Source organism: Apodemus sylvaticus, chromosome 4 (genome assembly GCF_947179515.1).
Source record: "Apodemus sylvaticus chromosome 4, mApoSyl1.1, whole genome shotgun sequence".
NCBI lineage: Eukaryota > Metazoa > Chordata > Mammalia > Rodentia > Muridae > Apodemus > Apodemus sylvaticus.
Genome location: NC_067475.1, coordinates 8,514,247 through 8,530,438, shown reverse-complemented (window position 1 = coordinate 8,530,438; position 16,192 = coordinate 8,514,247). Strand labels below are relative to the sequence as shown.

At 44.2% G+C, this 16,192-nt stretch overlaps 1 protein-coding gene across 1 annotated transcript in view; it reads right to left on the bottom strand.

The window, feature by feature from the left end:
* Window positions 1-7,454: 7,454 nt before the first annotated feature.
* The window catches only part of Gipc2 (GIPC PDZ domain containing family member 2), a 74,120-nt gene continuing 65,382 nt past the window's right edge, over window positions 7,455-16,192 (bottom strand). The window contains exons 5-6 of the mRNA XM_052178950.1: window positions 16,064-16,145; window positions 7,455-7,911 (exon numbers count right to left, since the gene is read on the bottom strand). Of these exons, the coding sequence (XP_052034910.1) occupies window positions 7,763-7,911; window positions 16,064-16,145 (231 nt within the window). The 3' untranslated portion in view covers window positions 7,455-7,762. The remainder of the gene's footprint in view (window positions 7,912-16,063; window positions 16,146-16,192) is intronic.

The following is a 16,192-nucleotide window of genomic DNA, read 5'->3' as shown; positions in this document are numbered from 1 at the left end:
CTGGGAGACATTAGTAATTACACCCAACACTCTCCTGCTTCCTCTCTTCCTCTGTCCAACCTGGAAGTCCCTCCCATTCACCCAGTGATTGGCTCCTTTATTCAATAGGGGATTGGTTCACAAGAACAGCACTAGACCCATCTACAACAGGGCACAGTCACCATCAGATCAAAACAGAACCACACTCCAGCAGTGTAAGTCACTCAGTGACCAGTATCTAGGACTCACCCATGATCTGTGCTCCTCCCAGGGGCTGGGCCTGTTCTCCACTTCAGCACTCTGCACCATACACATCGTGTCTTCTAGACTCAGGCAGGTTCTCCTCCCACTGCTGCTGTTCGTGGGGGTCATTCCATGGTAATGGCATCTCCAAAATGCTGGGGGTTCTGCTGAGACTGGGCTGCACTTTTACCAGTAGCCTCTCCTGGACTCTCTTCATGATGCCAAGCCTCACCTTGTCTCCATGACCGCTTCAATCCTGGGGCTTCCATTGCTATTAGAGCTGAATCTTCTCCAGTGGCCTCTTCTGGCCTCTCACAGTGCCATACCTTAACTGCTTCTCATGACCCCTCATGTCATCAATACTATTACCACCTGGGTGACTTACCCCTTATCAAGTTTGGCTGCCAGTGCAAGAGACACCTGTGGCTGCCTCGGTGGCTGACTGTGCTGCCGACTCTGAGGAAACCCTTCTCAGAAAATTTCACCTCGGTGTATGGGTCTCTTCTTAATCACTGATCATTTCTTAGCTCCAGCTGACCATCATCAGTTGTCGCAGTAAAACGATGGTTTTAGCTCAGTGGCTCCCGATCTAGACCCTTGTTAATCATAGCTTATGCTTTGGCCCTCTTTCAACCAGAAACATGGACTCTCAACTCGAAAATGGCAACAGCCCTTAGCGTCTTAACTGGCTCTTGAATTTCCCGATGGAACGTCACACACCAGACCTCCACCATCTATACTTCTCTCCACATTCCAGTCATCTGAGTTCCTACAGAAAAGCTCACCAATCTTCAAACAGTCAATGACTTTTGTAGACCAAAGGTCCAAAGGCCTTCCAAAAGCCTAAAAGCTTATTCAGACCTGTCACAGCAATACCCCAGTCCCTGGTAACAACTTCTCTTAGTTAAGGATACTATTGCTGTGATGAAACACTATGACCAAAACCAACTTGGGGAGAGTAAGGTTTATTTCACTCACAGTTCCGTGTAACAGTTCATTATCAAAAAAAAAAAAAAAAAAAAAAAAAAATGAGAATGGGAACTCAAGCAGGGGAGGACCCTGGAGCAGGGGCTGATGCAGAGGCCAGGGAGGGGTGCTGCTTATTGGCTTGCTCCTCGTGGCTTGATCGGCTCCTTTCTTATAGAACCTGTGACCACCAGCCCAGAGTGGCAGCACCCACAGTGGACTAAGCCCCCCTACACCAACCACAAATTAAGAAAATAAAGGCTTGGCTGGAGAGATGGCTCAGTGATTAAGGGCACTGGCTGCTCTTCCAAAGGTCCTGAGTTCAATTCCCAGCCTCCACATAGTGGCTCACAACCATCTGTAATAGCATCCTATGCTCTCTTCTGGTGTGTCTGAAGAGAGCAATAGTGTACTTATATATGTAAATAAGAAAATACAGGCTTGTCTATAGGCGGTTCTTACAAAGACATTTTCTCAAGAGGCTCCCTCCTCTCTGATGACTCTGACTTGTGTCAAGTTGACATAAAACTAGCCAGTAGATGACTTTAAAGGGTTGTTAGGCTATTCCAGGTCCATATAAAGTGAATCACATAGATCTCTGTGGCTGTCAATCAAGAAAACACAGCCCCTCGCAGCCTACTAAGATCCACATGCGACATTTTGTTGGGATGTTCAGTTTCAGTTAAAAAGAAGAAACTGGCATACTAATAAAACAGGGTGGTCAAGGAAAACAAACAACAGTGTCGAAAGGGAACCACACATCAGCAATGTCTGTGACTCTAACAATAGCTTAATGCCTCGCTGTGATGGTTTGTATACTCTTAGCCCTATTTGGAGGTGTGGCCTTGTTGGAGCAGGTGTGTCACTGTGAATGTGGGCTTATGCCTCTCACACTAGCTTCCTAGAAACCAGTCTTCAGCTAGCAGCTTTCAGGTGAAAACATAGAACTCTCAGCTCCTCCTGCACCATGCCTGCCTGGATGCTGCCATGCTCCCGCCTTGATGAACCTCTGAACCTGTAAGCCAGCCCCAATTAAAGAGACCCTGACTCAGAACAGAGGAGAAGGTGAGGACCAACCCTCCACAGTTTTCCCCGACCTCCCATGCATGCATTGACTCGTGACCACGCAAACACACGCATCATACACATGAACACAGAATTAATTATTCACTAATTAACCAAAGGTGCCAAGGCTACATATGCCTGTAAGAAGATAAAAATAAATGAAAATTCTTGTTTATAACAAATTTAACAGCAGCATCGGGAGGCAGTAGAATTAAAACGTAATTCATAAAAAGGAAGATTCCCAAGATAAAACAGTGTTCTAGCTCAATGCGTTGGTAAATTACTTAAATGTGAAAAATACCACAAACAATAAGAAACTCAACTGACCGCAGTTCGAACAGTAAAATCTGAATCAACCTCAGGACAGAATCCTATCATAATAAAGATAAAGGCCTTTTCATGAGCTACAGAGTATTGATCATCAGCTGCAAAGGAGCTTGACTTGCTTATTCAAGCAAAGAACCATTTAATTCACAATTTCCTGTTTGCCCAAAACTCATTTAAAAGTTTTGCAGCCATGAATTAAGCTTTAAAATTTTTTAATGCGCCTGTTTAATTTTCTGCTTGGTATGAAGTCGTCTCTAATTTTCACAGGATATTAAGCACAATCATTCTGGCAGTACGGTCCACTGGTCAGAGCCTCTCTGGGTTAGTGGAACCTGGGCTGATTTTGGTAGAATTTGTCTTCAGTCTCAGTACTCTCAAGTGCAATCTCCAAGGCTCAGAAAAGTAGCTGAGTATCAGAGACACTTTAGCTGCCAGGGGCTAGGATTAAGAATCAAAAGACTAGACAGGCCAGAATGAAGAGTACCCAAACACCTGACAAACCTATGCAGAGTCACTGAAGAGAAAGGGCAGCCTCCAGGAGGCAGCCTGTGCAAGTAGTGCCACCTACTGGTCAGATGAGGTAGTAAACAAAAAGTAGGGTTGGCCCACCTGGGCCTTGAAGTGAGAATTGGCTCACTTGGATAAGTCTATCTGGAAGACAGTTAATTCACTTTCATTCTTTATTATTATTATATTTAATAATATCTAGTTTGATATTTTTATTATTATAATTATCATATTATTATGACAGTTAATTCACTTTAAACTTTTATTATTATGAGTGTTTTGCCTGCGTGCACGTCTGTGCCCACAGAGAGCAGAAGAGGGCATCAGATGCCCTACAACTGGAGTTACATAGAGTCATGATCCACCACGTGGGTGCTGGCACTCTGAAAGAGCGAGCATTCAGTGCTCTTAACTGTTGAGCCATCTCTCCAGCTCTGAATTAATTCACTTTAAAAGACTAATCCCAACTAATAAGTGATGTTTAATCAAGAAAACTAAAGGATCAATGTGGTCATATTCCGTAGAAGTTTAGAATGATTAGATAATGCCATGGACCCCATGCCAATCTGCCTTCCCACACAGAACCAGTTAAAGTGGAATGTATTGAGAATATCCCCAGACGGTGGAACATTTGATCACCTCTGAAGGAGAATCTTTTTGGTTTCTGGACAGTACAGTTAAAGGTAACTTTATTTGGAGTTTAGTATTGATGACAGCCTTTCAAATATTCCTTATGTATTAACTGAAAAGAAAACCGAAATACCGTGTTCATTAAATCTAAACAGCAAAGTACTCATAGCTGGAATCAAATCAATTAAACCATGAAATCACTGTAACCAGAAAAGGCAGATTTGTAAAGACAGTTCTTACTTGCTGAGAAATGGCCCCAACTTTTGATTTCTTAAAAAAAAAAAAAAAAAAAAAAAAAATTTAAGTCATCCTAGGAAGAATATGTTACAGCAATGACCAATGTTAAGTAAAAATACCAAGCATAATTATTACTAATTTCAGTTTTCCTAACCTAAAGAACCAAGTACCTTTCCATCCTGAAATCCGTCATTTAGCCATCTAAATCTACTTCCCGTGCCTGGTGTCTCTGCAGCTGCTCTTTGTTCTCGTAGCAAGAACCGTTAGCTGAACCTTGCTTTCTGGGCTCTCATTCCCTATGCAACTTTCCTTGGTTGAGTGACCTGTACATTTCACATTGTTCCCGTAAAAACATTAGCAGGATTAGCTTTGCGGAGAACTGAGGATTTGGCTCCAAACCATGTTCAAGTCCTGAATTTGCCACTAATTGCATATGTGCCCTTGAGCAGGTGACTCAATTTCCCACAACCTTTTTTTTTTAATATTTAAAATGAGGTGAGTGTTACTAAAGGGGTTACTAAGGATTACCTGAGGCGGCCGACCAAATACTTGTTGACATTCTTCATTGTCTCAGTTAGGGTTGTATGGCTGTGACGAGACTCCATGACCATGGCTACTGATACAAAGGAAACCATTTCGTCGGGGCTGGCTTACAGTCTCAGAGGTTCAGTCCATTAACAGCAGGCTGGAGCATGGCAGCACAGAGACAGACATGGTGCAGGAAGAGCTGAGAGTCCTACATCTTGATCCAAAGGCAGCAGGAGGAGGCTTCCACACTGGACACAGCTTGAGCATCCGAGACTTCAGAGCCCACCCCCACAGTGACACACTTCCTCCAACAAAGCCACGTCTCTTAATCGTGCCACTCCCTGTGGGCCAAGTGTATAAACAATATGTCGAAGAGGACCATTCCTATTCAAACCACCACACACACCAATAATTGGAATAATATTTAAGTTTGCAATTTTGCATTAGGCTGCACTCACAGTCTATGCTTGGCTGCACATAGCCCATGGACTATGAGTTGGATAACACTACAAAAAATGACAGCATTATGTTAAAAAATGAAAGCCTGAATAATCATAAAATTCCTGTCAAATTTATTCAAATAACATTAAAATCTGTGGGGAGATGGCTCAGGGTAAAGTGCTTGCTCTGACCGGAGCTCTAATCCACAACTCCCGTGTAAACCCTGGGTGTGGTGTGTGTGGCTGCAATCCCCGTGCTGGGGAGGCAGATCCCGGGAGCTCACTGGCCAGCTGGGCTAACCAAATCGATGAGTCCCAGGTTCAGTGAGAACCCTGTCTCAAAAAACTGAGCTAAAGAGCAATTGAGGGTGACACAGATGTCAACCTCTGGCCTCCACATGAGCAAGTACTGACATGTGCAGCCACATGTACACACACTCACACACACACACACACACACACACACCACCCTCAAACTATACAAGAGGAAACGAAAGCATTCAAAAGATGATTCTGTCTCACACAGAAAAAAAACCCACATATAGATGGCTGCTCTAAATAATTCTGCACTGTGCATTGCCAAAAGGTGCAAAGCTTACAAACATATGTCTCCGCAGGTGTGGAGACAAAATGGCACGAGGAACTGACCTTGTTGTCTCCCAGTGGAGGAAAGAGATGAGAACATTTCAGAGGGAATCCTCTCAGTGTATGCAGCACCCGGGTCCAGCTGACACCCTTGGTAACAGTGACCTTCTAATTCTAACAGACAAGAATAGATGATGCTGTTCTCAGATACTGGTGCCTTGCATGCCCAAGTTCTACAAAGATCACCATGACAGTGATTTTCTGTAAGGCACAGGGAAACTGAGCTCTAGTCTCCTTGAAGACCTCCAAAGGAGAAACGGATACAGCCCCAAAGAAATTCTCTAATTCATATACATTCACACATACACACATTCATAAACTCTCATATGACAAAAATATACAATAAACATTTCAAATCTAACATCTAGTGGCCAAAAATTTACATTTTTGCTATTGTTTAAGCCACGATGTTTCTATGGGCCTCCTACTTCATCGGGTAACTTTACCATTCCTAAAACACCAGCTCTCTTTTGTGCCTAATATGTTATAAGCACTTTTAAAACCTCCATAGAAAACTCAGTGAACAATTACTAACAGACCACAGCTTGAGCTGAACCCTATTTTCAAATAATGCGCAAAGGAATTAAACAGTCTGTATCCTACGGGCTGTTAGTGCTTCTCCTTAAGGATTCAAATAGCTCCTGTGCAGGGCGCAGATTAATAAACGAAGAAAATGAACCACAGCGCTGCCCTACTGTGATTGAGAAGACAGCAAAAGTAACGTTTTGCCAAAAAGGACAGAGTTATCTAGGCATTAACCCAGCATGAAAAAGACATTCCTTCTGGTTTCCTGGAGCATGCCCTCCCGTTATCATTTCTGATTCTGCCGAGGGCTCTGCATCGTCCATCAGATGTACCAGAGTGCCTGGCCACGCCCTCTTCCGCCTTACTAAATGGTCTGCGCTGGGGCCATTTATTTCCATTCCTCTTACATCCGTGAAATGTCCACGAAGGCTGAGACTGTCATTTCCTCTCAATCTTCTCAATCAAGCAAGGGTCAGAGGAAGGGTGCCGGGACTCTAAAATAACAGACGTACATGCTCTTCCGTTCCGCCCTCCTCCTCCACAGACACCCGGGAACGCGCTCCTGACAGCATTTCCTCTGATGTTTAGGAGTCTGAAGACGATTGCTGCTTAAGACACACACTCACGCGCCAAAGACAGCGGGTCAGACATAGTTATTTTCTGCGCAAATGTGCTTTAGCGTAAATGCTGCAAATATAAAAACACTGCCCTGGAGACCTTAGAAGAGTAAGCAGGATAGAGGTTATAGGTGAAAATAAGTAATAATAATACTTAAGGATCTGAAAACAATCAAACACAAACGCTTCTACTTGTCATGTTTCTACCTTGTACACACGTGTACACACACACACACACACACACACACCTGCATACAGAACAATTCCAACCAATTGCTTTTAAGAGCAATTAAAAAAAAAGAGGTCCTAGGGAACAGCGAGCCAGACCTAACACCTCTCTTGCTTCTAGACCTACGGTGGACATCATCTGCCTTCCGTTTTCTAAACACATCCTGTTCAAGTCAATATAACAAAAAATGCTACGAGGTAGATCAGACTCTGGTCCTAATTCCTGTTATATTAAGATTTTGAAGAAAGGGGTCTCTAGAGGCCGTTCAGCACTTGGGAACATTGGCTGCTCTTGAAGATGACCTGGGTTCACTTCCTAGCACCCACAGGACAGGTGGCCACCGCCCGTCGCTCTAGTTGGAGAGTTAGAGATGGTTACAGATGCCCTCCTCTGGCCTCCTGAAGCACCTCATGCGCAGGGTGTACAGAGAGTTAAGCACATATTTGTAACAATAAATACACAGCTTTAAACATGGTCATAAATACGCAAGATGTTGAAGAAAAATACCCACAAAGCTGTTGTAATCGAGTATTTTATGTGGAAAGAGCCGTAAGTACAAACAGGGACCAACATCACCTACGTAGAAAGACTCCTTTAAAAACCTAAACACTTTTGGACAAATATTAAAATGGATCATACTTTAATTTACCTTAAGCATACCACATAAGAAACGACATTAAACACCATCCATAAATCAAAATTAATTTCGAAGACTACACCTCGTACACATAAAGCTAAAGTACAGTTCACAGCAGTATCTAAGACTCCTGAGAAGGCTGCTTGCAAAAGAACTGTGGTCATCTCCGCAGAGACCGGCCACGCCATCATCTTCCCTGTTTCACGTCACTGATGGCTCCCCAGACGTCGAACATGAACTCATCAGGAAAGGCAAAGTCTCCCAGAGTCTCGTCAAGCGCCACAGCAAACTCATCTGGGTTGTCCTTGTCTTTTCCAGCTTCAAACATGGTCGTAGCTGTCAAGATAGTGTTTAAAAGTTAGTGAGCCATGAGTTAGCATCAGGGGACTGATGAGATGTTAGCAGGACCATGGCTTACCCCAAAGGAACACACACACTGTCACTTACCATGGGGCTGAGATGGATTTCAGAATCTGTCCACTGTACTGGGTGTGCAGCTGTCACCGATGCCCTGTCCCCAACCTGGGAGCCTGTCACTTGGGAGTCTCTAGCAATCGTTTTGGATTGTTTGGCGTTTTTATTGTTCTTTTGTCTGGTGGGGGCTGTAGTGTGTGTGTGTGTGTGTGTGTGTGTGTGTATGTGTGTGTGCCAGAATATAACCTCAAATGTCATCCCCTGAAACAGCACCCACCTCTTTTGGAGAACGAACCTCAAGCCTCAGACCTTTTTGGCCTGGAGCTCAAGAGTTAGACTATACTGCAATCTAGCCAGCTCCAGGAATCCTCCGGTCTCTACTACCCCAACACTAAGTTTGAAAGCACACACATTGGGGCTGGAGAGATGGCTCAGCAGGTAAGAGCACTCACTTACCGTTCTTCCGAAGGTCCTGAGATCAAATCCCAGCAACCACATGGTGGCTCACAACCATCTGTAATGAGATCTGACGCCCTCTTCTGGTGTGTCTGAAGACAGACAGCTACGGTATACTTACATATAATAAATAAATAAATCTTTAAAAAATAAAAGAAAGCACAGACCACTCTATATCTAGTATTTCCACATGGGCTCTGTGGAAACTTGTGCTTCCAAGAGAAGCACTTCACCAATCCCTCTCTGTATCCAGACAGGTGAAGACACACTGTGAGAAACCCCCATGCTAACCTCACCAGGAAAGTCAGTGCGCGTGCGCACACAGCTGTCCTCCCTCAGTGATTGACAATCTGTCCCGCCCTTCCCCCAGATGGCACACCCACTTTCCTCACCAGAGGAGCAGTTTACACATCCCTTGGAGTTCTATGACAGTTTTCTTAAGCAACTTCTAGCTTAGGGTGGAAAATCAGATTGGCATCTGTGCTCTGCCTTCCATAGGAAGCTACTTAAACCCTGTGTTCTGTGTCTCAGAAACAGCGTCCGTCAGTACACATCTCCAAAAAACTTTCCCCAAGAACTAGATACCCATGGAGTCCGCCCTACATGTTTGCTCTCCCCCTTATAAGCACTAAAAACCAAAAAGACTTTTTAATACCATACATACTACAGCTAAGTGCTGACCTCTTGTGGCCTCTCTGAGAATCTTTTTTATGTTCCTACCACCACAAAATTTTAACCAATATACAACAGTTCCCATTAAGTTTGTAAATATTTAAACAAGTTTTAGGTGGAAAAATTAACCTATTTCTTAATATCTTTGTATGTGTATATGTACATGAACATATATTTATGTGTGTATATGTGTGCATATGTATGCATATGTAGATGCTCTACTAAGAGCTTCACCCTCAGCCCTACATGTTTTAAAAAATATTTTATTTATCTATTGTTTTCATGTGGGGGGATGATTTTTGCCCACATGTATGTCTGATGTATGTCTGAGACCAGGTATATGCAGTTTATGCAGTGCCTGTGGAGGCCAGAAGAGGGTGGTATATCCCCTGGATGTTACAGATGGTTGTGAGATGCTGTGTGGGCTGCCAGTGCTCTTAACTGACAAACCATCTCTCCAGGCCCTACAATGCTCTTTTTAATAGAAATCTACTCCAGATTCCATGAATCTCAATTTCGAAAGGGCTCTTCTTCACGGTGTGCATTGTATCACTGACCAATGAAACAAGCCCCAGCAAGAAATCCGTTCCCCACTGTGAAGCATCATTAATACACACCTTTCTGACCAGCTATAAAAGGAATTGGGGGGGAGGGAATAACTTAGGAACTACCATTTGAATTGCCTCCCCACATATTTCTACCTTTTTAGTAGGATACATTTTTTAAATTCTGAAACTGACAGAATTAGTTCCAAAATCCTAAATTGGTATTAGAAAACACTGTAGGCAGTTAGCTGTTGCCTCAAAGCTTCCAGAAGGAACTTATGACAGCGTGTCCTTGAGTTAGATCAGTTCAGGGGACTCAACACATGTCGCAGCTTAACTTTGTAACCAGTGAAGTACATTCATCCTACAAAGACTTATGAATCTGGGGGCAGTGGCACATGCGTTTAACCCCAGCCCTGGAGGCAGAGGCATACTGATCTGAGTTCGAGGCCAGCCTGGTCTACAGAGTAAGTTCCAGGACATCCAGGGCTACACAGAGAACCCTGTGTGGAAAAACCAAAGTAGGGCAGGGGAGGAAGGGAGGGGGAGAGAAGGAGGAGGAGGAGGAGAGAGAGAGAGAGAGAGAGAGAGAGTTTCTGAAAGCAAAGAATGCTGGGACTGCAGGGAAGTTCCAGGCAGCCTACTCGTCTGGTCCATTAGTCTCACATTTCTGAAGTACATTTCATGCTAATTATATCTGACAACAGAAATTCCTAATTTAACAACAGCTGGCGTTCTTCAAATAATTACTTTCCGTACACTTTGACTCCCTAAGTGACTGACCACATTACTAATCATGTATGGAGACAATAGCTTTGTGTCAATCAAGGAATTTGCTACAGACATTTAATTAAACTGACAAGGGACCACTGGCTGATTTTGATGAATTTTTTTAGACTATTTAATGGTCTAAATTTCTGAGAGGAAGAGAAAATTTACTTTTAAGATTCTTTTTCAAATTACATTTCTCCATTGTGTGGTGTGTGTGTGTGTGTGTGTGTGTGTGTGTGTGTGTGTGTGTCTGTGTATGTCTCTGTGTGTCTCTGTGTGTCTCTGTGTGTGTCCTCAAGTGCATAGTGGTGCCTTCATTGATCCAGAAAATTCATCTTTAAAAACTTGTGCCTTAAATTCATTTATAATCATCTGTACCATTATCTAGCATTCTGCTGTATTATACTTGTATTTTCTAAGATTTAATGTGTAGGGCTTGAGAGATGACTTATCTATACTGGCTGGTTCTGTGTGTCAACTTGACACAGGCTGGAGTTATCACAGAGAAAGGAGCTTCAGTTGAGGAAATGCCTCCATGAGATCCAGCTGTGGGGCATTTTCTCAATTAGTGATCAAGTGGGGAGGGCCCCTTGTGGGTGGCGCCATCCCTGGGCTGGTGGTCTTGGGTTCTATAAGAGAGCAGGCTGAGCAAGCCAGGGGAAGCAAGCCAGTAAGAAACATCCCTCCATGGCCTCTGCATCAGCTCCTGCTTCCTGACCTGACTTCCTTTGGGGATGAACAGCAATGCGGAAATATAAACTGAATAATCCCTTTCCTCCCCAACTTGCTTCTTGGTCATGCTGTTTGTACAGGAATAGAAACCCTGACTAGGACAATCATCAGTTAGGAACACTCACTCTTGCAGAGGATGCAGGTCAGTTCCCAGCACTCCCATGTCGGCTCACAGTCATCCGTAACTCCAATTCCAGGGGATCTGACCCCCTCTGACCTCTGAAGGTACCAGGCATGCACATGGTGCACATACATATTACATACAGGCAGAACACTCATACATGTAAGTAATTGTTTTGTTGGGAGGAGCTGGAGAGTTAGTAGTGCTAAGGATCGAGTCCCAGTGCCCAAGAGACAGCTCCCAACCGCATGCATTTCTGGTTCCAGGAGCCAGCAGGGCCTCCTTAGGCTTCCATAAGCAACAGATTCATTGTATCCCTGCATATTTAAATACATGTGTTGGGGGAAGGCAGTGCTCAAGGAGACCAGAAGGGAGTCCCAGACCCTCTGGAGCTGGAGTTACAGTAGCTGTGTGAGTCACTCACCATTGTCCTAGGAAACAATCACATCCTCTGGATGAATGAACAGCAAGCAGCCTTAGCTGATGAACCATCTCTCCGGCCCCCGTATTTGTATTGTAATAGAAATAACTATTTCTGATTTATATGACTGTACTGGCTGGTTTTTGTATCAACTTGACACAGGCTGGAGTTATCACAGAGAAAGAAGCTTCAGTTGGGGAGGTGCCTCCATGAGATCCAGCTGTGGGGCATTTTCTCAATTAGTGATCAAGGGGGGAGGGCCCCTTGTGGGTGGTACCACCTTTGGGCTGGTATTCTTGGGTTCTATAAGAGAGCAGGCTGAGCAAGCCAGGGGAGTCAAGCCAGTAAGTAACATCCCCCCATGGCCTCTGCATCAGCTCCTGCTTCCTGACCTGCTTGAGTTCCAGTCCTGACTTCCTTTGGTGATGAACAGCTGTGTAGAAATGTAAGCTGAATAAACCCTTTCCTCCCCAACTTGCTTCTTGGTCATGATGTTTGTGCAGGAGTACAAACCCTGGCTAAGACAATAACCGTGAAATTTTATAAAGCTGAAGGCAGCTCTAAGGCCCAACATCAAGAGCTGCGCTTCTCCCAAATCCCAGCTCAACTAAAGTCAAACGAGTTAGATCATTTTCCAACAAGCACTGCCCGCATGTATTTTTGAGGTCACTGCCCTCTCTGAACCCTCTTCCCCTCATTTCTATGCATCTGTTTATGGTCACAAGCCTGAGTCATTTATCCCAATCCCAGAATTCCCCCAAAAGCAGAATTCTGGAGATGAGGTGACCCTGACATGCCCAGGTTGGGTTTAACTCCAGCTTTTTCTCCTCTCACCATCTTGGGGTTCTACTGAGTCTGGCTAGTCAGGTCCTTCCCTAGATTTGGGGGATTTTCTTAGACACTGACTAGATTTTCTACACCTTTAGTTTTTAATCTCTGCTCATTTGTCTGCCCCTGGGGTTTCCGGGTTTGCTGATCTTGAAAGTGTGTGGGCTTTACTGCTTTGCTGTCGGCCTTGTCCTCTGATCATGATATTCTTGCTTTTGTTTGATTTCGTTTATTGGTGATGCTGTCACCGTGGTTTGATTCAGGTTTGTTTCTTGTCTTGTTTTTGATTCACTGAATTTTCCATTTCCAACATTTCCTTCTGTTTGGTTGGTTGGGTTTTAAGACAGGGTCTCGGTATGTAGCCCTGCCTGTCCTGGAACTCACAGAGATCCACCTGCCTCTGCCTCCTGAGTGCTGGTATTAAAAGCATGTGCCATTTTTAAGCAGTACAATGTGATGTTTCTGTGTGTTCGTGTGTTTACACTACAGAATAACTAAATCACGCTGTACTGACTGACTTTATGTCAACTTCACACAAGCTGCATTTACCTGGAAGGAGAGAACCTTAATTAAGAAGATGCCTCCATGAGATACAGCTGTAAGGCTTTTTTTTTTTTTTTTTTTTTTTGGTTTTTTTTTTTTTTTGGGGGGGGGGGGGTTTTTTTTTTTTTTGGTTTTTCAAGGCAGGGTTTCTCTGTGTAGCCTTGGCTGTTTGTTGGTTGGTTGGTTTTTTGGTTTTTTGAGGCATTTTCTTAATTAGTGATTGGCAGAGGAGGGCCCAGACCATTGTGGGTGGGGCCATCCCTGGGCTGGTAGTCTTAGGCCCTATAAGAAAGCAGATGGAACAAGCCATGGAGAACAAGTCAGTAAGCAGCACCCTCCATGGTCTCTGCATCAGCTCCTGACTCCTGCTTCCTGAGCTGTCTGAGTTCCTATCCTGACTTCCTTTGATAATGAGCAGTGATGTTTAAGTGTAAGCCAAATAAATCCCGCCCCACCCCCACCCTGGACACCCCAAAAAGTGAACACACATCACAGCACCTGGCACAGTGCTTTAAAAAAAAAAAAAAAACCTTCAATTTTCTTGCAGAATTTCTCATTTCTTTTCTACACTCAAGATTGATTTTCTTACTTCATTTATCTGTCTTTATGTTTCTTGTGTGTTGTCCCTGATCATCTTATAAGTATGCTCTTAAATCCTTTGTCTGACATCTTACCCAGTGTAGTTAGTATTTTTGAACTCAACTGTTGAAGATTTAGGGTCTTTTGACTAGCTGAAGAATCAGGCCTCCTTGGTTTTTGTGTTTCTTGTGTTTCTGTGTTGTGAGGTGTGCATCTGTTGGTTGTATGCTGCATCCATTTTATCTGGCTTTTAATGAGCAGCCTGTTCCTAAGGTTCAGTCACCTGCATCTCTCAGAGAGGCAAAAACAAATGACTAAAACATCAACACAGGGAACCCAACAAGACGCAGCGGGTACACTTAGATAAAAACCTCGTAATACATCACCACCTACCATAAACTGACAGGAGCAGAGCTGACTGTGAGGTTAGCACAGAGACAGACATGGGAACATGAGGCGGGGAGGGGAAGGGAGCCAGAAGAGGTCCTAGGTTATGGAAACAAAGAATAAATCCGTGTGCTGAGGAGAAAGCTGAAAGAAAATGAAAGTCAAAAGGAGGTCACCCCATCATGAAAAATTCATAAACAACATCATAGAAATAATATAAACACAAGAGCTTTGGAAATAAGATAACAATATACCAAAAGCATAATAAAAAGAAAACTGAAAACAAGGTCTACCAAAACAGGTGGCGTGCTGCACTGGCCTCTCTGGGTAAGTCAGGTGTCTGTGGGGCCAGGGCGCATAGACTCTTGTCTTATATCTGATGCCACTGCTGTGCCAATGTAGGTCCCAGGTCAGCTGTCCCCCAGTCTCTTCCCTTCTGTGGCTTCTTCGCATAGCAAGGACTTCTACTAACAACATTCTATTATTCTGTTATTCTGTTATTCTGCATCCTGCGGGGGGAGGGGGGAGGCGGGAGGCGGGGTCTGCTGTGCCCCAGAACCTCTCAGTTCAGACACTCCAGAGTGACTAATGTTCCAACTGAGGGAGTGTCTCTCAACGTGTTAAGAATGAGAGATGTAAACACAACCGTGAGGTCTGTGCAGGCCAACCTGACTCAACATTTAAAACCCTCTAAGCCTTAGATGCCCTGAGGATGGTAGGCAGCAGGTGCCAAGTGCTTCCGTGTAGCCACAGAGTTCTCAGTCCCTGTGGGCAGTCATGGGTGGCTCAGAGTTGTTCAACCCCTGGCGTCGGGTTCAGAACTATGAGACTGCAAATTCATCCTAGGATAATGACGCCAGTGCCCAGAAACTGAGAGAGTGGCCGTCTCATCTTCCCAGTCTCTACGTCCAACTACCTCCTCTGGCTATACGTCTTATGTGAGGTGTCGTAGGTTGACTTTGGGCTCCCCGGGAGTTAGAACATGAGCCTATGCTCACGAACAGATGCAGCAGCCTGGGAGAAATCAGGCCACATCCTGCTGCAGCCAGACCCTTGGAACCAAGAACAGGTACCCGCTGAGACAGAGAGAGCACTCAAGTCTAAAGGAAGGTAGCAAGCCCGCCCACCCACTGCAACTGCAAGGTACAGGGGGTGTCTGACTCTCCGAATGAGTGCTGAAGGTCCTGTTCCCCAATTGGTTTGTGATTGAGCAGTAAAGATGCTAGCAGCCAATAGCTGGGCAGAAGAGGCGGGATTTCCAGTTTCCCCATAGGCAGGCTAGCAGACGTAGGAAGAGGAAAGGCTTCAAAGGGAGAAAGAACCACCCCATGGGCCATGTGAGATCTCAGGGGGAGTAGCCATTGGCCGCTTCCCTAACTAGGCCTGGGATAGCAGGTGGGAGATTAGGAACACACCTGTAATCCCAGCACTCTGGGAGGCGAGGGAGGTGGATTTCTGAGTTCGATGTGTATATACGTATCATATATATGTGTATGTATATATGTGTGTGTATCATATATATGATATGTGTGTATATATGTATTATATATATGATATGTGTGTATATATGTATCATATATATGATATGTATGTATATATGTATCATGTGTGTGTGTATATATATATATATATACACACACAGAACATGATAAAGGTGGTATTATTATTTGCAGTGTCTAGATTAAAATTTTATTAAATTTTTGGTTTGTTTTTTGAGGTAGGGTCTCTGTTCTGTAGCTCTGGCTGTCATGGAACACATAGTGTAGCTAGAACAGGTTGGCCTTGAACTCACAGGGATCCACCCATCGCTGCCTCTCAAGTGCTGATTAAAGGCGGGGCCAACACACCCGGTCTAGATAAAATTTTAAAAGTTGACTTAACCTCACAGCAAGGAACAGAGTGAATCATTACTCTTTACTGTTTTTATGTTCTTTTGTACTCCACAAATCCTTTTTATCTCGATAGTAAAACTGGGCTTCTTACACGGCATGGCACGGAAGTGGTCGTTAACCATCTTACCTAAGTCAATATCTCGGATCCCCATGTACAGCTCAAGGAGATCATCGACCTTTTCAATTGCCTTTGCTTTGGCTTCTGAGGGCTGTGAAGAGAAAGACAGGATATCACATTTACATAATACAATCCCCT